At 43.6% G+C, this 22,007-nt stretch overlaps 2 protein-coding genes and 1 pseudogene across 2 annotated transcripts; all 3 read left to right on the top strand.

The window, feature by feature from the left end:
- The first annotated feature begins 263 nt into the window (after positions 1-263).
- On the top strand, positions 264-1,200 carry LOC140123015 (olfactory receptor 13C9-like; annotated as a pseudogene).
- Positions 1,201-7,765: 6,565 nt separating this feature from the next.
- On the top strand, positions 7,766-10,507 carry LOC140123016 (olfactory receptor 5V1-like). The gene is made up of 4 exons (XM_072144266.1): positions 7,766-7,840; positions 9,224-9,314; positions 9,702-9,997; positions 10,274-10,507. Exons 1-4 carry the CDS (start codon positions 7,766-7,768, stop codon positions 10,505-10,507), a joined length of 696 nt encoding a protein of 231 aa, XP_072000367.1.
- A 9,459-nt stretch (positions 10,508-19,966) lies between these two features.
- Positions 19,967-20,917, top strand: LOC140123017 (olfactory receptor 13C9-like). The gene has a single exon (XM_072144267.1). It carries the CDS (start codon positions 19,967-19,969, stop codon positions 20,915-20,917), a length of 951 nt encoding a protein of 316 aa, XP_072000368.1.
- Positions 20,918-22,007: the final 1,090 nt, after the last annotated feature.

The raw sequence follows: 22,007 nt of genomic DNA on the forward strand, positions 1-22,007 counted from the left end.
TGCTCTATAACCTGTGCCTGGTGTGGTGGGGCACCCCTGCCATGTGCCCACCCACTCTCCAGCATGGCACAGCCTTCTCTACACCCACTTGGGTTGATGTTGGCACAGTAAGGATTGTGACTTTATCAAGTCTTGTACACCAGTGCCTGTATATCTTCAGACATGACTGGTCTGTATACATGTCATAGAAATAGATATTTACAATTCTAATCACCTTTTTTTATATATCACAGGGTTGTGGCCAATTTTTTTACAACTATATCATGGAAAGCACCAATCAAACTCTCATTACTGATTTCATCCTGGTTGGGTTTTCTTGGAATTTGCAGATCTGTGTTGTACTTTTCCTCATGTTTCTTATTATTTATATACTTATCATTTTGGGGAACATCTTTCTAATCTTCACCATCATCGTCAGTCCCAGGTTACATACACCTATGTATTATTTCCTCTGTAACTTGTCTATTTTGGATTTGTGTTTCTCATCGTGTTCTGTACCAAAGTTGTTATTAGAAGGATCTCGGTCATTGGCTGCCTCATACAGATGAACATAGGTCAATTTCTAGGAGGGACAGAATGCGTCCTGCTGGCGGTGATGGCCTATGACCGGTACATCGCCATATGCTTCCCCTTACGTTACACCGTGATTATGAGCTGGAGGGTGTGTAGATACATCACCGTCACTATGTATATTGGAATTTTCATTGTGACGATTGTTCCCACTGTGTACAGACCTCTTGTATTTTGTAAAGATAACACATTGAACCATTTCGCCTGTGAGATTCTGGCCCTTCTGGAGGTGGCCTGTGGTGACCTCTCGTTCTATAAGATAACTATACTAGTTGTTTGTACATTTACACTTTTATCATCACCGCTTTTCATTCTGGTCTCTTATATTTGTATTATTATGTCAATATTAAAAATCCACTCATCCAGTGGTCGATCTAAAGCCTTCTCCACCTGCGCCTCCCACCTCGTTGTGGTATTGATGTTTTTTGGGACAAGTCTGAACATGTACATGGCATCAGGAAGCAGTTCTGTAACTAATCTTAAATATATTACCCTTATTTATTTACCGTTTTTACTCCTTTATTAAATCCTTTTATCTATAGCCTGAGGAATAAGGAAGTAAAAGAGGCCCTTCAAAAAATTTTGGTTGCGGGGAACCATCTAACGACACATACCGGCTGCACCAGATAACCGTTTCATTGATTACATAGTGCTGTTACTCTCTCAAAATTAAACAGGGAGAGGGTGCATGCAGCCAAGAGGCTTTAGAGTGGGCAGACACAGAACACTTGAGGGCAATTGATGTTATAACACAACATTTATCGTTAAATAATTTATTTTGAGTCTCCCTGTCTCTCAAACCACTACAATGACCTTTGTTTCTGTGACCTTTTTCACTGAAACCTTCTTTATATAAGCAAACAATGTTGGGCCTTGACAAAAGCTACAAGCCTCCTGCTGCACGGTGTCCCCATGTGACCAATCTGAGGCATCATGTCTTTCTAATGTGATGACTTTATTGGGTCTACACGTAAATGCCCCCCCCCCCCCCAACTCATGTAGAATCTGGGGGGATTTCTCTAAAACCCTTTTTTTGAAAATGGGCTCCAGCCAACAACAAGTGTAATGAATAGATTAGGGGTTATTGTTTTTTGTTTTTTTTAATTAAAAAAAGAAGCATAAAGCGTAAATGTAACGTTAGTGACAAAAAATTATTTTGGCACAGTTGAAGAGAGCCTTTGACAACAATTGCAACGATACCTGTGTAGTGCTGTTGTTTTTCTCCTAGCCTGAGATATAGCCTGTAAAGGAAACCGCAACGTTCCGGATCCCTGAAGGGTACGCAAGGTCACTAAGTTATCCTTTTATAGACACTCCTAGAATGCACAGGCACAGGAAGTGATTTAATGTTGTCCACACAACCTCCGGATATGGCACAACAGCAAATCACAACCCTGAATGGCTGTAAGATCCCTCTCACTAGCCTCAGCGAGACAGAATATTATCAGCCCTGAACTGCCACCAGTTCTCCTTTAATTTAATATTCATTTTATATTTATTTAATTTTATATAGGGTGAGGAACCAACCCGGTAGCATGTATATGCGAGACTCAGACTTAGGGATTCGTGATCGAGATAAACGAGCAATGCAGGTTAAATTTTATATTTAATTGCCTTAAGGCCACACTAGACAAAACAATATATACAGTTTATATATATATGGTTACACGGAGTACAAAATACAAGGTAGCACTACAAATTACAGCAGTTCAGCAAGTTAGTTAATTTTGTGTGTGGCCCTAAAGGGGATGGATAGTCAAGATCCTCCCTGTGCTTGTTGATGGTAAGATTTCCCCCAGGTGAAAGACAATGCTGCCTCTGAGAATATATCAGGTGGGGACACACCTCTGCCAACCCAACAGGAGGAGTCATGGGTCCCTCCTACCTGGTACTACAACCAGAGCCCTGGAGAAGCCATAGCTTCTCAAGGGAAAGTCATAGGGTCATGGTTCTGGTATCATTGGATCCCGGTGAATCCCTGGATTGCATTGATACCAGTTCCAGAGATATTGATGTCTCTGGAACAGAGTATCCTAGAGTGCCAGAAATGTAATTATTATGATCTCTAGAAAATACCCAATCCAGAAATGTATTTGTTCATCTGTTGAGATGGACCATAACTGTCCCTTTCAATTTAGGGGTTTTGGAGTATAGAGTGGGGGGAGTTCTATTGAAGTACGGACACATGCTGAGTGAACGTCCACAACCTAGCTCAATTAGGCCAATTAGCCGAGGCTGGGGGAAGGTGGTGAATTTGCGTACTAGCAGGCCTCCCCTCCTCCTGGTCAAATTAATCACACCTCCCTCCTATAGAGGTCGCTTGGGGGTAACACCTTTGTGTTTCCCCATGTACCCACTCACTACCTCTCTATGCCTGAGAGATACCCAGCTTCAGCATCTCGTCAGACACCCACCTGTGGTGCTGTTGCACTTTAGGAGGGACCCAGTATGCTGAAAACTGGGATGGTGTTTGGTCCCCGGGGTCCATGTGATGGACTGCCTCCCTGGTTGGTTGCTGAGCAACTCCCCGAAGGGGTGAAGGGCTGCCCACGGCTGGGGCCTTTGGTCCACCTGGAGCTTCTGGCAAGCCGCCACATCCGCAATGGATTCCTCTGCCCAAACTGGACAGAGTACCATTACCTGTGGGTCACTGGTCCATACTTCTGGTATACCCTGCTAAATTGTCCTCTGTTACAGTCACTCTTGGTCCCAGGCTGGCTTGGAGTTGGTGTCCAAGGGGAACTATTCCACTTGTTTCTCCTGAATTTTCAGGCAAGCATCTAATGCTGCCGGAAACTCCTGGCTGGACGTGGCAAGAATTGGCGTGACTGTCCCATCTTCTGCTGGCTTCCCAGGATCTATCTCCTGGCCTCTGTCTGACTTGGCACTTGGTCAGAAGGGAGGTAGGTAGTGGACCCCCGAGGGGCCTCAAGGCTACACCTCCACGCCACCGCAGCGATGGTCGCCATGCCCGTATGTAGCATCTGCTTCATCTCCGTTTCCGACCCTGTCTCCAAGGCAGACAGATTGACCTGGTCCTGTTACATTCCAGTTGGGGATGGGCCATATAGCGAGTCCTTGCCATAAAGACTTAACTCTTCTGGCACTTTCCCGTCCTTGCTGACAGGCCCTCCTACCTGAGACCACTGACTCGACATGGTGAGAGTAGAAGAAACCCCCTCATCTTCTGCCAACTCCCCCGGATCCGTCTCCTGGCTTCCATCTGACCTGGCAGCCACTTGATCAGAAGGGAGGAAGTCGTCGAGCCCCCGATGGGCTACAACGCTCCAATCGCGCGTCCCGACAACGATGATCACTGTGACCGTTTGTAGCGTCCACTTCCTCTCCACCTCTGACCCATTTGCCAAGGCAGACGGACAGGCTCGGTCCTGAGACAGTCCGGTTGGGGATAAGCCCTGCACAGAGTCCTGGACACTTCACTAGTCCCGGTATTTTTCCATCCTCCTCTGCAAGCTTTTCCCCCGCATATGTGCACCCCCCCCTCTCTCCCTATACTAGGAGTATCAGAGGACAACAGGTATCCAGAGGCTGACAGGCCACTCCCCAAAGTAGCCTGACCCTCTGCTTTGATGGTCTCCTCACCCAAGAGCAAAGTGGGACCCATGACCCTATCCACCCCCACATTCCTGAGCGATCAGTCCTTGATGATTCTGGGGTCACATACTGTGACACTAGTCGGCCCAAGACTGTTCCCAGCAGAACACTCACAGGACGGTCTGCTGTACCTTTATCCAGCAGGGGAAAATCCTCAGTCCACAGCTTTGGAACATTGTTCTCCAGCAGCACTGTACAAGCAGGAGCAGACTGCTGTAGCTGGAGCATCTGCATCTGGTGTTCACGTTCCCGTTGCCTTTCTGCAGCCTGTGCTTCCATTTGCTCTCGCTGCTCTGCAGCCTCTGCTTGCTCTCGTCATTCTGCAGCAGCCATGAGGGTCTCGTATGCAGCATGGTTGCCCGCCTGTAAACTGGCCAAGGCAGCTTGCAAGATGGCCACCGAGCCCATCAGACCATGTGGGTGGGTGGGCAGTGGGCGGTCCAATGTGGGACTGACCATTGGCGACTGGCTCCTTGGGGAGTCTGGGCAGAGCTCTCCCTTGCTTTGAACAATAGCGCCTCCTACCTCCTCCTGGTTCAACTGCAGTACTGCATCGTCCTCTGTAATGTCCACAGCTGTGGCAGCACTCTTTCTCCCTTTGTTCCAACTGGCCATTCTCACAGCTGTTGGTAACTAACAAAGAACTGCCACTTGATGTACCTCACACCTTACTGTAATTGCACTCTGCCTGTGTCTAGTGCTGAATTGGTCTTAAGATCCACTACAACCAAAGCCCTGTAGAAGCCATAGCTTCTCAAGGGGAAGTCGTAGGGTCATAGTTCTGGTATCATTGGATCCGGGTGAATCCCTGGATCGCATTGATACCAAACCTAACGCTTTGGCTATGGTCCTACCCAGAGATATTGATATATCTGGAACAGAGTATCCTAGAGCGCCAGAAATTGAATTATTATGATCTATAGAAAATACCCAATCCAGAAATGTATTTGTTCTTCTGGAGAGATGGGCCACAACTTCATAACTGTCCCTTTCAATTTTGGGGTTTTGGAGTTTACGGCCCTTTGTCTGTATAGAGTGGAGGGGGATGCCTGGAGTCAATCTGTCTGCAGAGTTCTATTGAAGTCTGGACACATGCTGAGTGAACGTACACAACCTAGCTCAATTAGGCCAATTAGCTGAGTCTGGGGGAATGTGGTGAATTTGCATACTAGCAGGCCTCCCCTCCCCCTGGTCACATTTATCACATAGCCTGAAATATCTTTCACCATTTCTTATTAAATGAGATTCACCTTTTTCTGAAGTGGGCGGCACTTCCTGGTTGTGACATCAGCTTAGGGCACTAAGGCCAGAGAATTAAGGGCACTCATATGAAACACGACAGCATGTTTGTAATTGGTCGAATTGTAGCATATGATGGGTCACATGCTTGTGACATCACTCAAGGTTCTTCACCAGGACACTAAGGACTTTCACATGAATCAGGACACCATGTTTGTCATTGGACGACCTGAAGCATGTGATAATTCACATGCTTGTGACATCACTCAAGGTCCAGTTTTCTTGCACTCCTCTGCTACAACCACTCCCAACAAGCCTTCTGTTATCTCTACCAGACAGCATGGTAAATGGAGATTAGCCTGAGGGGGGACAAGGTAAAACCTCTGCTAGCAGATAGATATTTAGAATAAAGTAGAAAATGCATTATTTTATACTTTACGGTTGGACTTTAACTCCTAAAATGCCACATGTAAAAAACACTAAGACACATCTGACCAGAAGAAAAGCAGGGAACATTATGCAGGTTCACACTCCTAGACTAATGATACATGAGCCCCATTGTGTCTACTATTTCCTTTTCATGTCAATGTAGTATATAACACTAATGTTAACTGCAGTTCATTCTTTCACGACTTTGAGCGCCAGACGTTACTGTAATAACTACGGAAATCTTTCATGAACACTGAGCTATCATTCCATTTGACGTAACATTTTTTAAAAAATACATTAAATTCAAATATATTTTCAAATGTTATCAATGTTTTATTCATAGTCATCATAAATTTAACATAGTTATTTTTAAACTTTATTTATAAAATTAGGTTATATAGAATGTCACAGTAAATTTCCTTAAAGGAAATCTACCATTTGATTTCATGAACTATGAAGCAAACATACCTGGAGAATAATGCAGCTGCAATGATTCAGAAACATATCTTGTTAAATCCCGGAGCTGAGTGGATTGGCTGAAATAACAATTATAAAAATCAGGACCTTGAGAAAGCTGGGTGCAGGCTGGCTGCCATTCATAAAGACATTGGGGTAATTTATCATTAGGCGGTTCCTTGGAGCAGTATAATGTGTATTTATGGAGCTTCGGTGCCCATCATATTCCTTAACGTGCCTTTGGCCATTCAACAAATGCTCTAGTGGTCTATTTTCTGTCATCTGTCTGAGATTTTCTTTTCAAAAAGTCTCATATTGCATAAAAACCCTTTAAAGACCCTATAGAAGTTGATCCGGGGGAAGATTTCCCAATGTAACATGAAGCAGATGTTGTTTTTGATATCTCTAGATATAGTCTCCATTATTGCAAAAATTGCTCTTTATTACTATTTTAATTTGCTGCAGGGGCTACTGGGGTGTCACAATAGCCCCTGCAGGCTCCAGGGGCTATGGGTACTACATGCTCCCAGTTGCTACGGCAGTGACACCCCCGTGTAAACCCATGCTGACAGTGGATCTGGCGGTAGTGGCGTGCATGCGCACCACCTCCAGTTTCTCCAATGACTCTGGAGACGCTGTGCATGTGTGAGGGTGCACAACAAAATACTGAAGTCAACGGCAGGGGCATGCATGGGTCGTGCTTCTCTTTCCTCCCTTGTCTTTCGAGAAGCACAGGGACAGGGAGGCACTCCGCATGTGTGCCTCGTGCCCCTCCAACCAGCTTTATTATCTCACTGTGTGCGCTGACATGGTCAAAGCTCCTCCGAAGCCAATGGGAAAACTGTAGGCAGTGTGCATGTGTCCACTGTCAGCATAGACACACAATGGGGTGTCACTCCAAGGGTTATTGGGGGCGTGTAATACCCATAACCCTCAAATCCTGTGGGAGCTATAGTGTTGCCCCAGCAACCCCTGCAGGAAATTAGCATCTTAGTAAAGAATGTTTTTGGCATAAAGGGGGCCTTTTTGAGATACATCAAATACAACATCTGCTTCACACTGCATTGGGGAACCTGCCCCTGGATCTACTTCTAAAACTAGATTCCAGGTGGTAGATTTACTTTAAAAATGGAAAATAGAACCATTGGGTGGAGTATATCCATGCCCCCCCCCCACCATGTCCCACCAGATACAGCAAGAGGCATTGGGCAGACAGCTTTGCTCTATTTTTTACCTAGGCCTTGTAGTAATAGAAGAAGAGGCAAAAAATATTACCTAAAATGGGAGCATAAAGCAGGGGCATCTTTTTGGGGGAAAGTACTTGTCATTAGGTATCCATCATTGAGAAAAAACATATTTTGCCTAAAGTCAATGGAACCACAAAGGGTTAAAGAAGTGACCGATCCCCAAAAATTAACCAGGTGTGTGATCAGTTGGGAGAGAAGTAAATGACTGGATGCCTGTGGTTGTGTCCTGGATGATTAATGATGGAAGAGAGAAGGTGGAGAAACTGGACTGGATAAAGCAGATGGTAAAGACCATTACACGCTGGTATATAATGGGATTGTGTCCTAAGTACTGTGATAACCAGGGGGAGGCATATGATGGCCGCTACATTTCTACCTTCTGGTCCCTAAAATGACCCTTCTTGCGTGTTTTCTGACCTTTGCTGTAATGTAAGAAGAACATTGAATCAAAAACATTATTTACAGATTAAGGCTACATTTACATGGAGTTGTGCGTGGCCGGCCATAGACCTGGGGCAACCACTGGTGGGCACGCGGGAGGAGGACACTGCTCACCCCTCCCCTCTCCGCAGGAAATGGTGCCGCACATTTGCTAACATGGGTAGAGATGGAGCAAGCTCTATCGTTTCCCTGTGTACGATACGGTGACCCCACATGGACTGTGCCAGCGCCGCCATAGGCGTCTATGGGAACGTATATGTCCACACACAGCTATGCTCCAAAAACATGAGTCTAGAAATGGTTACATCTTGTTGGTCTATGAAGAAAACATCTCATTATTTATAATTAAGAAATTATTAGGTTTCAACAAATAATTACAATGTTTTTCTGTAAATGAAACCCAACATCTGCTGCAGAATAGTCTCTGGGGAGGTAATGGTTAATCCAGGGGAAATGATTTACTGTATAAATAACACATAAAGATTAAGACTGGAGAAAAGGAGAAGCAGAAGACAGAATGTATCAGGATCATGTCATATATTCATTAGTTCTACACAATTGTGAGTCAGTGTCTGTTAGGGCTCATACACACTGCCCGTATATACGTCCCCATAGATGGCAATAGACACCCGGCGGCGGAACGGGCACAGAACCGTACACGGAATAAACATAGAACCTGTTCTATCTTTCCTCATTCGCACGGCAATGTGCATCCCACCTCTTCTCCTGCACCCCTGCCGTGTGCTCACTGGCTGCGTCCCGGGCGAGCGTACAGAAGTGTGAATGTGGCCTTAGTTGGATCTTCCTAAATTACATCTGGTAACATCTCTTAATGTAACATAAAGTTCTCACTTAAATTAGACCAGAGAACAACACACTAAATCTAATAAAAAAATTCTCCTGCCCATTAGATTCCTCTGTTCCTTCTCTTCAGCTTCCCTGCTGTGGAGCTGCTGATATTTGGCAGAAGCCTTCAGCCCGGAGTTACATAGATCCAATAGTAACACGTTTGGCTTCATCTCCAGAAAACTCCACTACACATTATAGGTACGGCCCTATTTTAATATGTGTGAACCCCCTTATTAATCAAAATAATATCAATAATAATTTTACAATGTAACAAAATAAGAAAATGAAGAAAAATATTTTAGATTTTAGAATTTATCTGTCAATCACAATGATTGTTATAATAGTTTTTGTCTGAATTTTTTCGTTCTTTGGATCAGCAATTCAGTCACTTCCTCATTGTATTCATGATAAAGGAACAGGAAATAAAATCTGATAAAACAGGAACATATTTTTGTCACTTTGTGGAAGGTTGTGCGTAATATTTGTACATTAAATTATCCATTTTCTTACATTTTAATTTACCACTTTTTTTCTTTCCATTAAGATTGTTCCAAATAAAAATATTTTATATGAAAACATTTTAGCAATTCATTTATATTCCAACAAGAATGAAACGTTTACATTTTTTCTAACAGCATTGAACTAAATTTCTCTAAACATTTTTGAACTGACCTCCCCGACCCTGGATTGTGATAAAACGGTGAGACCACAAACACCATCTATGGACCTTCAGTATGGAACTTGGAAATCAGACGATGATCACAGAATTTATCCTGATTGGTTTTTCTCAGAATTTGCAGATTTGTATTTTCCTTTTTATTTTGTTTTTTCTCATTTACATTTTGACCATTTTAGGTAACGGGTTTCTTATCTGCACCGTCATCGTCAGTCCTCAGTTACACACTCCTATGTACTATTTCCTCTGTAATTTGTCTTTTCTCGATCTATGTTACTCGTCTTGTTCTGTTCCGAAACTTCTCATTGACGTCCTATCAGAGAAAAGGAGAATTTCCGTGACCATGTGTATCACACAGATGAACATTGGCCTCATTCTGGGAGGGATTGAGTGTATGTTACTGGCGGTGATGGCCTATGACCGGTACATCGCCATATGCTCCCCCCTACGTTACACCGTCATTATGAGTTGGAGGGTGTGTAGATACATCACCGTCTCTATGTGGGTGGGAAGTTTAATTTTCTCGTCATTTCCCACCATCTCACGGCCTCTTGTCTTCTGTGCAGAAAATAAGCTCAATCATTTTTACTGTGAGGTTCTGTTGCTCCTGGAGGTGGCGTGTGGTGACCTCTCCTTCTATAAAATAAGTATAGTCGTTGTAGGATTTTTCACTTTGTTGTCACCCCCTGTGTTTATTGTTGGATCTTATATTTGTATCATTATATCTATATTTAAAATCCGTTCTCCTCAGGGTGGAGCTAAAGCCTTCTCCACCTGCGCCTCCCACCTCACGGTGGTGTTCCTGTTTTTTGGGACCACTATGACCACATACATTGGACAGACCAGAAGCTTCTCACCATATCTGAAATATATTTCTCTCATTTATATAGTTGTTACCCCTGTGTTAAACCCTTTTATCTACAGTCTGAGGAACAACGATGTGAAGAAAGCCTTTAGAAAATTATTGAGCCGATATTCAGCATGACCCGGGAGAGTGAGGAGGGTTGGGTGGGGTTCGGCTGAAGCTGAAAAAAATTGGCTTTAGAGAACCATTTGTTTGATCTTTTCTTGTGTTTCAGATGCAGCTATGTGGTGGACTATGTTGGACTCTCATGGACTATAGCCATGACCAGGATTTCTTATTTAACAAAATGGTTTACCATGAAGTGTTCGGGAATATTTACTTTAAATTCACCTTTTTTCAAAAACAATATTTTATCACAAATCTGGGTTACCTCTGAAGTCCACCAAACACATACACTGATTGTCAGGATTGGAGGTAGTGGATCCTCTGGACCACCACGGACGATGACGTAAGCCGACACCTGGGACCGGAGTCTAAGTGGTACCTACTTTTCACCAGAGCCACACCGCAAAGTGGGTTGGACTTGTTGTGGTGTGGTGCTACCAGGTCGTTCTGCAGGTGCGTCTTTGTGCACTGTGGCAGCTAAGGCGTAGTACAGATACATCAGGCAAACTTGTGGTCGGGAACAGGCAGGAGGTTGAGACAGGCAGCACAGGATTGGAATAAGGGACGTGGCAGAAGCTCAGGACAGGCAGCACGGAATCAGAGTCAGAGACGTAGCAGAAGGTCAGGACAGGCAGCACAGACAGTACAAGAGCGAGGTCAGGAACGGAATCAAGGTCACAATAGGAAATCAGGATAATCGCACAGGGCATCAGGAAAGCTTTCTCTAAGGCTATGAGGCAGGGAACACAGGAAGGGGAAGGAATTTATCTTGGCAGCCAGAAAGCGCCAATTATCGGGGTGCTGGCCCTTTAAATCTTAAAGAGCTGGCGCGCATGCGCCTTAGGAGCAGGGAAAGCACTTGCCGGACCGGGCGGAGCGTGGAAAGGTAAGTTAGAAGGCAGGCACGGGGGCAGAGTAAGGCACATAGGTGTTCCTGTGACCCAAGATATGGGTCGCAGGGGCACCCTCCATTTGGCCTCCCCCTCTTCTTTGACTGGAGGAACCTGTGTAGAAGAGCACGATCCAGGATGTTGTCCTTGAGTTCCCAAGACCTTTTTTCCGGCGCTAACCCCTTCCAGTCAACAAGAAACAACTGCTTCCTTCTGACTGACTTCATATCCAGGACCTCTTTCACCTCATAGACATCCTTGTAATGTGCCTCAGGAGCTGGAGGTGGTACATTCCGAGAGAAGCGGTTCAGGATGACTGGCTTCAGAAGGGAGACGTGGAAGGAAATCAGGATGCACATGGTGGGAGGAAGGCGGAGCTTATAGACCACGGGATTGATGCGCTTCAGCACCTAAAATGGACCCAGATAGCGAAGACCAAGCTTGTAGCTGGGAACCTTCAACCGAACATATCTAGAAGACAATAGACAATAGAAGTGCAATAAAAATAAGCTGCTTTGGAAGCAATTTTAGACAGAGTCTTTAAGTACTCAGAGCTGCAAGATGGAGGGAGGATTGCCCTCCGGTGAGACAGCAACAACAGGCTGCTGTCTGCAGGCCCTGCGTCCTCTTACATGAAGGTCTATCAATAAGTTAATTCCCCTCCGTTTAGAGTTACAGGCATCAGCCAATTAGGAGCCTGAGGGCAGGACAGAATTGACATTAATGAAACACAACTTATCATTGGTTAGCATGTAAACTCTCCATTCCCAAGTAGATAATATTCAGCTGCATTACCAGTTAAATACAGTAGATGGTGCACAGATGTAATCAGGCTCTATGTGACACATGCAATCTAATAGGAGGGATCTATTCCATAGTGACTGCATTGGCAGGACCATAGCACAATCCATTGCATGTGTTCTGGATCATTCTCCTTGCTTCTCTAAGGGGGAAGCTTGAGCAATCTCTTTCACGAACTCTGGACCTTAATAATAGCATTTCCAAACTGATAGCCTTTGAAATGCTTCCATTGAGGCTGAAGGGGAAGGGGAGGTTTAAAGATCTGAAGGCAGAGACTGAACCACTGTACGAAGTTCCAAAAAGCAACTACTTTTCCCAGCAGGCAGTCCCCGCCTGCACCAACAGATCGTGGATAAAACCAGGGTTGTGCTGAGCAATGCCACGGACGTGGACCAGTAAGCACTTTATGTCTCCTGGGTTAATGTAGAGGCAGCTGGTCCCGAGGCAGGCAGCACTGTGACTCACATTCTGCCACCACCCAGAATGGTGTGACATCGCTCCTTGCCAGTTGACTCCTTCTGCTGCTCTGCTTCCTTCTCTCGTGCTTCTTCTTCCTGTCAGTGCAGCACATGGACAACCGGTTTTAGCAAAGCCATGAGGAAACAGCAGATGCTAAAACATACCTGTCTGGATTAAAGACCACACACTATCCAGGAGCTGTGGACTGGGATCCAGGAGCAGACAGATGACTGGTTATTGCTGCTGAACCTCAAGTGGGGTGCAACAGCAGCCGGAAACTTGTAGCATCTTTGAACCAACCCAGGTTGTCCTCTGTAGTGCAGATAGGGAGGCAAATTAAGGACGTAAACAACAAAAATTGCACACACATGCACTTCGAACAGCAGCTCCAGCAGGTTTGTATAGTTGGCAAGGAACCTTTGCACAGCCAAGTTGAGTGCATGTTCAAGGCATGCATCATCCTGGCTTGGCCCTGACTACTTGGTTCCAACTGATGTAGCACCCCACCTTGCCAGTCTTAAGGTTTAGCAGCAGTAATTACTCATCTGTCTGCTCCTGGATACTGGTCCACAGCACCAGGGCGTTGTGTAGTCATTCATCCACTAGTCGTGGGCATTAACTCATTAAATGTCTCTGTCCAATGGCAATTATATGGAACTAACCTGTCACCATCTTTAGGAAGATTGCAACTCCCCAATGACGTCATTTGGAGCAAGAATATTCTCTAAAAATGGTGGAGCAGCGGCAATAGTTTAAATAGTTTATGTAATAACAGGAAACCGGTCAATTCTGAAAATAGTGAGACAGGAGGCACATTGGGACAGAATCTGATGAGCAATGATTAGTGAGAATACACAATTCAAAGTATATTTTTCTAATTGTATCTAGAGTTAAAAATGTCCTTCATTATTGGAGAATATTGTGTCTTTGGAGACTTTGTAAATTCCTCCTGGACACACAGGACCCTTTACCTGGGGGAAATTGCACCCACACTTATCTATCATCTATGTATCAACAGGATGGAAAAATCCTATAAAAGACCCTTCCCTGTAGTCGGGGGCAGTGCATGTATTATATGTGAGGATCTTACTGGAGTCATGATCTTTTTCTACAGAATGTTTCTATGGGATACAGATATTTATGATTGTATTTTTACATTATGCAGTAAATACATTATCATTTCATTCCTCTCATTATACAGACATTTACATTATTATGAAAAGCTAAATATTTTGTCATTGAGGTTTTTAAGGTAAGTTTTTTAATTGTTTTGAAGAGATTCCATGTGTAGTTATATGTATATACAGGCAGTCCCCGGGTTACAAACAAGAAAGGTTCTGTAGGTTTGTTCTTAAGTTGAATTTGTATGTAAGTCGGAACTGTATAGTTTATAATTGTAACCCCCAGCCAAATATTTTTTGGTCTCTGTGACAATTGGATTTTGGGTTGTCCAAAGAACCAGGATTAACAATAAATCTTAATTACAGACGCCGGTGATAACTGTTATAGCTGATTATTGTAGCCCAAGGCCTAAGTACAGTAATTACCAACATCCAGAAAGGTTGCTACAAATGTGGGGGATGTGTGGTGTGTCCATATTTACCAACAGGAAAAACATTTATTAGTAATGTGACAGGCAGGACTTACCACATTACAGACTATATTAACGGCAGGAGTATAGGGGTCATTAATAAAGTAACCTGCATATGTGGCCTTGTATACATAGGAAAAACCATCAGGGAATTTCGGAGGAGAATAGGAGAACACATTAACGATATCACCCACAAAAAGGATAAACCAGTAGCTAAACATGTAGAGGTTTATCCCGGTGGTGATCCGTCAGTAATGAGATTCCTGGATATTATCCACTACCCCGAAAGCGGAGGAGATTGGGATAAAACATTGCTCCAACGTGAGGCAAAGTGGATTCTCAATATGGGAACACAATCTCCAAAAGGGAGATTAGGACAATTAGATAAACCTCAGGAAAAGTGTGCATCTCTTTTTAATCAATCATGCACAATAACACTATGACAGCGTTTGGCCGGATATTAAGATGAAGGTCCCGGTAACATCTAATAGTAATATAGACGAACCAACCAAAGATCATTTGGTAGCTAAAAGGTTCCTCTGCACATCCTGATCGGGGATATAGATCATGGAAATGAATGCTGAGGATTAAACTGTCCTTATACACTCACTACAGACTACAGCGATGCTAGAATAGTGTGGCGCCGATCCAGCGCCTGTGATTACATTGGGTCGTCTGCCAGACACTTCTATAGAATGATCCCCTAAGCATGCGTGCAGTGAAGGTAAACCCAGAAGCCGGGAGTGTACACCAGGGGGAACCCTGGGAGCGCCTCATGGAGGGAGGGTCTAAAGAACGGAGCCCTTGTACTTTAAAAGCTAGGTCAACTTTCATTGATGGACAGCGGGTTACGCCGCACCTACTTCTGTAAAGTTACATAATTATTTCTGTTTGAAGTAACGTTAGTATGAGAAAAGGGAACATTCTGTGCCTGCAACTCTATGGAAAATGGTGGTAAGTGGCTTCCATTTACTTCTATTCTCCTTCTACCCCTGATTGTGTTATGACCCACCCTTACAGTAAGATAACTCACTGCCAATGTGCAATCAACAATAGTCCGACCACTATTCCCCCTTCCCAGCTGCGGAGGTTGTGCTTTGGGTGCTTGTCATGTTACCTTCCCTCTGCCTGTGTGTTGTTTCGTGCTGAATGTTGGGGCGGGAGACTAGGATGAAGCTTCCATCTTTTAACTGCTCTGAGGCTGGAAGAAGCTCCTTCAAATTCCCTCACAGCTAGGAAGTAGATACCAGGGGTAGGACGTTCTGTGTAGGTGGCTGCACACAATGTCCTGATATTGCAGGAAAACAGGAGGGCCGGGAGCAGAGATGGGCAGATGTAACCAGCTATATAGGTGTTTGTCTATACAGATGATTATGAAGGCAGGAAGAGATTTAGGGCAATAAAAAAAAGGACCTTGGCACCGTGTCCTGGATCAGATGGTCGAGACGCCCATGTATCCATTGCTTACATGAGAAGTACTCTCATGAGACGGGGCTGCTGCTGGCCAGTCACTGATTTATATAATGGAGGACGGACTGACTTTCAATGCAGAGGTATGTTCGGCCTTGTGCCCCCCTCAGAGCCAGAGACACTGGGCGGCCGCCCATTCTGCCCATATGAAGATCAGCCATAGAGCTCTAATTTCAGATGATGAAGCAATATGTTGCAAGCTGTTTACATTCGGATACTTTGCGCTCTGTCATTACATAATTATGCACGCCTCCTGTGTTTATAAATCTTTCATTGATGGACACATGTTACCAACTTCCAGGTCTACACGGAAGAACAAATTACCATTCCCACAGTGTGGCTGAGAAAACATGAATATAAGACCGGTTGGATCTTGTTGATCTCATGTAGAAAGGTTAGTAAATTGAAGGATGACTATGGAAGGAGGCATAATATGTACCTGATACTAGATTTCTTATTATCCCCTCTTATTCTCTTTTTATTTTCTTAGTTACTCCCACACCAATTCCCACCGAGTGATCATTGTAAGATAAAATTTGTCAAGGAGGTGAAAAAAAGGGAACAATAGAAGAATAAGGTCAGTCGTGTTATTGCCCTTGTCAAATTAGTGGGGATTGGGTAGGGGCAGATTAGTGTCACGTTCTCCACCCAACTTGTGATTCCCCCCATTGATGTGCAGGGAACCTTGGGGTTCGTCTGAAGTGTAGAGTTATGGCACGTTTGGCTTTTTGACTGTCTTATATGAAGATGCTGAGGCAGTTCTTTTAGAATAATATTTGTTTTATTGGAAATATTATTACAGGTTACATTCTAGTAAAGTAGTTGGTGCCACCGTTCCATTTAGCTGTACCAGTGATAGAATACATAGAAACATATACCAGGTCCGATCAAATTTACCAAAACATGAGAGGGAGGCATTACACACACTGATGGAGAGAGACGATATAACAATAAAGCCTGCGGATAATGGCGGCTGCGTAGTGATAGTGGACGAGTCCATCTATAAGAGAGAAATTATGTTTCAACTCTCCGACAGTAAAACATATGAAAAAATGACAAAACATCCTACTGATGAAGTTAAAAAATAGATAGAGAATTTAATTCAGGTCTACACATCAAAAATATAATTCGTAAATTAGGCAAGTATCTTATGAAGGTTTCGGCTGTTCCAGTGTTTTATGTACTACCCAAGGACCATAAAACGCTGGACAACCCCCTGGGAAGACCTGTAGTCTCATCTATGGAATCGATTTTATCACCGTTATCAGTGGCATTAGAGAAACTTTTCACACCAATCGACACGAATAATACAGGACACAGGTAGAATAACGGATGACGGCTGCTTAGTCACTACTGATGTTACGAGTTCATACACTGCTATCGAGCATCAATCAGTGGCGATTACAAGAGGCCACTTACACTATGGATCAGAAATGTTTATACTAGATGCATTGGTTCTTGCTGTGAGAAATAATTTCTTTCTTTTTCAAGACTATTTTTTCTTACAGAAATGTGGAACAGCAAAGGGGTCTAATGGGGGCCACCAGACAACCTTTTGGAGTTTTTCTCCTATCATAATTCAAAATGGGTTGAAAAAAAACTTACAGCCACATATAGCTAAACAGAAGTCACTTTTAATGGATCCAGAAGGTACATTGACATCAGATATTTATATCAAAACTACGGACAGAAAGAGTCTCCTACATTTTCAAAATGCACATCCATTATCAGTAAAATGGTTGATACTTAAGTCACAATTTCTCTGATCCAATTGTTTGTAATCAAGTTTGTTAGAAATTCAAGAAAAATGAGAACCAGTCCTGAGGCGAGTAGTGAAACTACAAAAACTCTAAAGACTCATCGTCTCCTGTTTGTTCACCAATACCACCCATTAATAATTAAACTAGACAATGGGGAAACACTGTCATATTAATGGAGGAGCAAACCCACACTCCGGCCCAGTTGATATATCAGGTGTTTGAAGTGGTGGAAACCACCTAGACGTAGTGGTCACATGACATCTTTATCATTGTAAAGAGTTGGATTTATTGGATATTGGATATATTGGATGTATTATATTCATGCACTATCTTTATTTCTAGACACAGAACATATGAATATTCACAGATGAAGATATGGTATTGTACATACCGATACGTTTCCATTAACAACATCTGCTAACCACATACTTGTGTGACATAGATATCCAGTATCCTCTTTTTCGCCCTATGGTATTGGACCCATCCACAGGCACAAGGTAGTACAAGGCTGAGGGCCGACCATCCAATAGAATATTATGGAGGAAAATAACATAGATGGGCAGTAGATGGGAGCCCCTCCGCTTACCAACATTTTCCATAGATTTGCATGTACATAAAGTTCCGCCGCACCTACTTTTGTAAAGTTAATCTCGGTTGCTACATAATTGTTTCTGTTTGAAGTAATGATAGTATGAGAAAAGGGAACATTTTGTGCCTTCATCTCTATGGAAATTGGTGGTAAGTGGCTTCCATTTACTTCTTTCCTCCTTCAACCCCTGATGGTGTTATGACCCACCCTTACAGTAAGATAACTCACTGCCGACGCGCAGTCAACAATACTCTGACCACTATTCCCCCTTCCCAGCTGCGGAGGTCGTGATTTGGGTGCTTGTCATGTTACCTTCCCTCTGCCTGTATGTTGTTTGTGCTGAATGTTGGGTTGGGAGACTAGGATGAAGCTTCCATCTTCTAACTGCTCTGAGGCTGGAAGAAGCTCCTTCAAATTCCCTCACAGCTAGGAAGCAGATACCAGGGGCAGGACGTTCTGTGTAGGTGGCTGCACACAACATCCTGATGCTGCAGGAAAACAGGAGGGCCGGGAGCAGAGATGGGCAGTTGTAACCAGCTATATAGGTGTTTGTCTCTACAGATGATTATGAAGGCAGGAAGAGATTTAGGGCAATAAAAAAAAAGACTTCGGCACCGTGTCCTGGATCAGATAGTCCAGACGCCCATGTGTCCAGTGCTTACACCAGAAGGACTCTCACACAAGACGGGGCTGCTGCTGGCCAGTCACTGATTTATATAATGGAGGACGGACTGACTTTCAATGTGGAGGTATGTTCGGCCATGAGCCCCCCTCGGAGCCAGAGACACTGGGTGGCCGCCCATTCTGCCCATATGAAGATCAGCCATAGAGCTCTGATTTCAGATGATGAAGCAATATGTTGCATGCTGTTTGTATTCGGATACTTTGCGCTCTGTCATTACATAATTATGCACGCCTCCTGTGTGTATAAATCCGTTCTCCTCCCTTCCCCTCCCACTGTCCCAAATCTTCAGTGAGTTATAAAAAAAAAGGAACCTATGGGGTTTATTTACTAAAAGTTGCGCACTTTTGGGGTTTTGCATTGCTTTGACAGGTATTTATTATCGTCAAACAATGCACTTCCGCGGAACTTGCAGGACCGTAAATGTGCCCCTATATGTCTTGAAGCAGCAGTGAAGCTTTATCTATGGATTGAACTCACAGTAGCAGACAGAGCATTTTGGAGATGACAAAGTCCTAAGCTATACACTCTATTGGCCCAGATTTACCACGGCTTCTCTGCCAGTTTTCTGGTGGAGAAGCCATGGTTAATCTCCCCCTCCCTGCCACTTCTTAGGTTTCTATATTCACGTGCCACAATGGGTGTGTCAGGTCGTAGACCGGGTGCAGGGCAGGCGGTTGGTAAGCAGGGATGTGAACGTGCCAAATGTGGTCCCACCACATTTACTATAGTCTCCCCCAGAGTTCTGGTGGAAACAAGAGCAAAAACCTCTGACAGTTCCAAACTTGTCTACAGGTCGGAACTGGTGGAGTTTGCTCCAATATTCATTAAAACATCAGTCTTAATAGATTACCCCCATTGTGATTCAGCACTTGATGTTAATCCCACCCCACAAGTCACGTGAGCCAAACAAGTGGCTGGACAATTGTACTCCAGGTTCTGATGTACAATTGCTCTATAACCTGTGCCGGGTGTAGGCTATAGCTGGTGCGCCGGTGCGGGAACCCTGCCATGTGCCCACCCACTTACCAGCATTGCACAGCCTTCTCGTCACCCACTTGGGTTGATGTTGGCACAGCAAGAATCGGGAGTTTATCAAGTATTGTACACCAGTGCCTGTACATCTTCAGACAGGACTGGTCTATACACATCATAGAAATAGATTTGAAAATTCTAATCACCTTCTTTTTTATATATCACAGGGTTGTGGCCAATATATTTACAACTATATCATGGAAAGCACCAATCAAACTGTCATTACAGATTTCATACTGGTTGGGTTTTCCTGGAATTTGCAGATCTGTGTTGTACTTTTCCTCATGTTTCTTATTATTTATATACTGATCATTTTGGGGAACATCTTTCTAATCTTCACCATCATCGTCAGTCCCAGGTTACATACACCTATGTATTATTTCCTCTGTAACTTGTCTTTTTTGGATTTGTGTTTCTCATCGTGTTCTGTACCAAAGTTGTTATTTGATATGTTTTCCAAAATGAGAAGGATCTCAGTCATTGGCTGCCTCATACAGATGAACATAGGTCAATTTCTAGGAGGGACAGAATGCATCCTGCTGGCGGTGATGGCCTATGACCGGTACATCGCCATATGCTTCCCCTTACGTTACACTGTCATTATGAGCTGGAGGGTGTGTAGATACATCACCGTCACTATGTTTATTGGAATTTTCATTGTGACGACTGTTCCCACTGTGTACAGACCTCTTGTATTTTGTAAACATAACACATTGAGCCATTTCGCCTGTGAGATTCTGGCCCTTCTGGAGGTGGCCTGTGGTGACCTCTCGTTCTATAAGATAACTATACTAGTTGTTTGTACATTTACACTTTTATCATCACCGCTTTTCATTCTGGTCTCTTATATTTGTATTATTATGTCAATATTAAAAATCCACTCATCCAGTGGTCGATCTAAAGCCTTCTCCACCTGCGCCTCCCACCTCGTTGTGGTATTGATGTTTTTTGGGACAAGTCTGACCATGTACATGGCATCAGGAAACAGTTCTGTAACTAATCTTAAATATATAAACCTTTTTTATGCCGTTTTTACTCCTTTACTTAATCCTTTTATCTATAGCCTGAGGAATAAGGAAGTAAAAGAGGCCCTTCAAAAATGTTTGGTTGTGGGTGCGGTCACACGTCGCGTTTACCGCATGCGTTAAAAAACGCATTGGAATAGCTGGAGAGTGATTTGCCTAATTAAACACCTCTTAACACTTGTGTTTACAAAACGCATGCGTTAACCGCGATGTTAACGCATGCGTTAACAATGCGTTAACAACCGCATGCGTTAACCGCGATGTTAACGCATGCGTTAACAATGCGTTAACGGTTGCGTTTTGTAAACACAGGTGTTAGCAGCTGTTTAATTAGGCAAATCATTCTCCAGCTATTGCAATGCGTTTTTAAACGCATGCGGTAAACGCGACGTGTGACAGCACCCTCCGGGGAACCATCTAACGACACATACCGGCTGCACCAGATAACCGTTTCATTGATTACATAGTGTTGTTACCCTCTCAAAATTAAACAAGCAGAGGGTGCATGCAGCGAAGAGGCTTTAGAGAACACTTGTGGGCAATTGATGTCATAACACAACATTTATCGTTAATTTATTTTCAGTCTCCCAAGCCACTCCAATAATCTTCATTTCTGTGACCTTTTTCACTGAAACTTTCTTTATATATATGTTGGGCCTTGACAAAAGCTACAAGCTCCTGTTGCACTGTGTCCCCATGTGACCAATCTGAGGCATCATGTCTTTCTAATGTAATGACTTTATTGGGTCTACACATAAATGCCCCCCCCACCTCATGTAGAATCTGGGGGGATTTCTCTAAAACACTTTTTTGTTTGCAAAAACGTTCCAGCGAACAGCAAGTGTAGTGAAGAGATTAGGAGTTATTGTGACTTTTTTGAAAAAAATAAAAAATAAAGAAGCTTAAAGCGTTAAGTAAAGTTACTTACAAAAAATGATTTTAGCACAGCTGAAGAGAGCCTTTGACAGCAATTCCAACGATACCCGTGTAATGCTGTCGTCTTTCTTCTAGTCTGAGTTACAGCCTGGAATATCTTTCACTATTTCTTATTAAATGAGATTCACCTTTTTCTGGAGTGGGTGGCACTTCCTGGTTGTGACATCAGCTTAGGGCACTGAGGCCAGAGCATTGAGGGCATTCATATGAAACAGGACAGCTGTTTATCATTGGACGACCTGAAGCATGTGATATGTCACATGCTTGTGACATCATT

This window comes from Engystomops pustulosus, chromosome 3, assembly GCF_040894005.1.
Source record: "Engystomops pustulosus chromosome 3, aEngPut4.maternal, whole genome shotgun sequence".
NCBI classification, from domain to species: Eukaryota; Metazoa; Chordata; class Amphibia; order Anura; family Leptodactylidae; genus Engystomops; species Engystomops pustulosus.

What these genes read in the sequence shown, in the direction of transcription:
- LOC140123016 (XM_072144266.1), top strand. Translation starts at nt 7,766, where the DNA reads ATGCCTGTGGTTGTGTCCTGGATGATTAATGATGGAAGAGAGAAGGTG. An exon ending in TTTTTGTCACTTTGTGGAAG is followed by an intron (nt 9,315 to 9,701) that starts GTTGTGCGTAAT and finishes TGACCATTTTAG; the next exon opens with GTAACGGGTTTCTTATCTGC. An exon ending in CCGTCATTATGAGTTGGAGG is followed by an intron (nt 9,998 to 10,273) that starts GTGTGTAGATAC and finishes CGTTCTCCTCAG; the next exon opens with GGTGGAGCTAAAGCCTTCTC.
- LOC140123017 (XM_072144267.1), top strand. Translation starts at nt 19,967, where the DNA reads ATGGAAAGCACCAATCAAACTGTCATTACAGATTTCATACTGGTTGGG.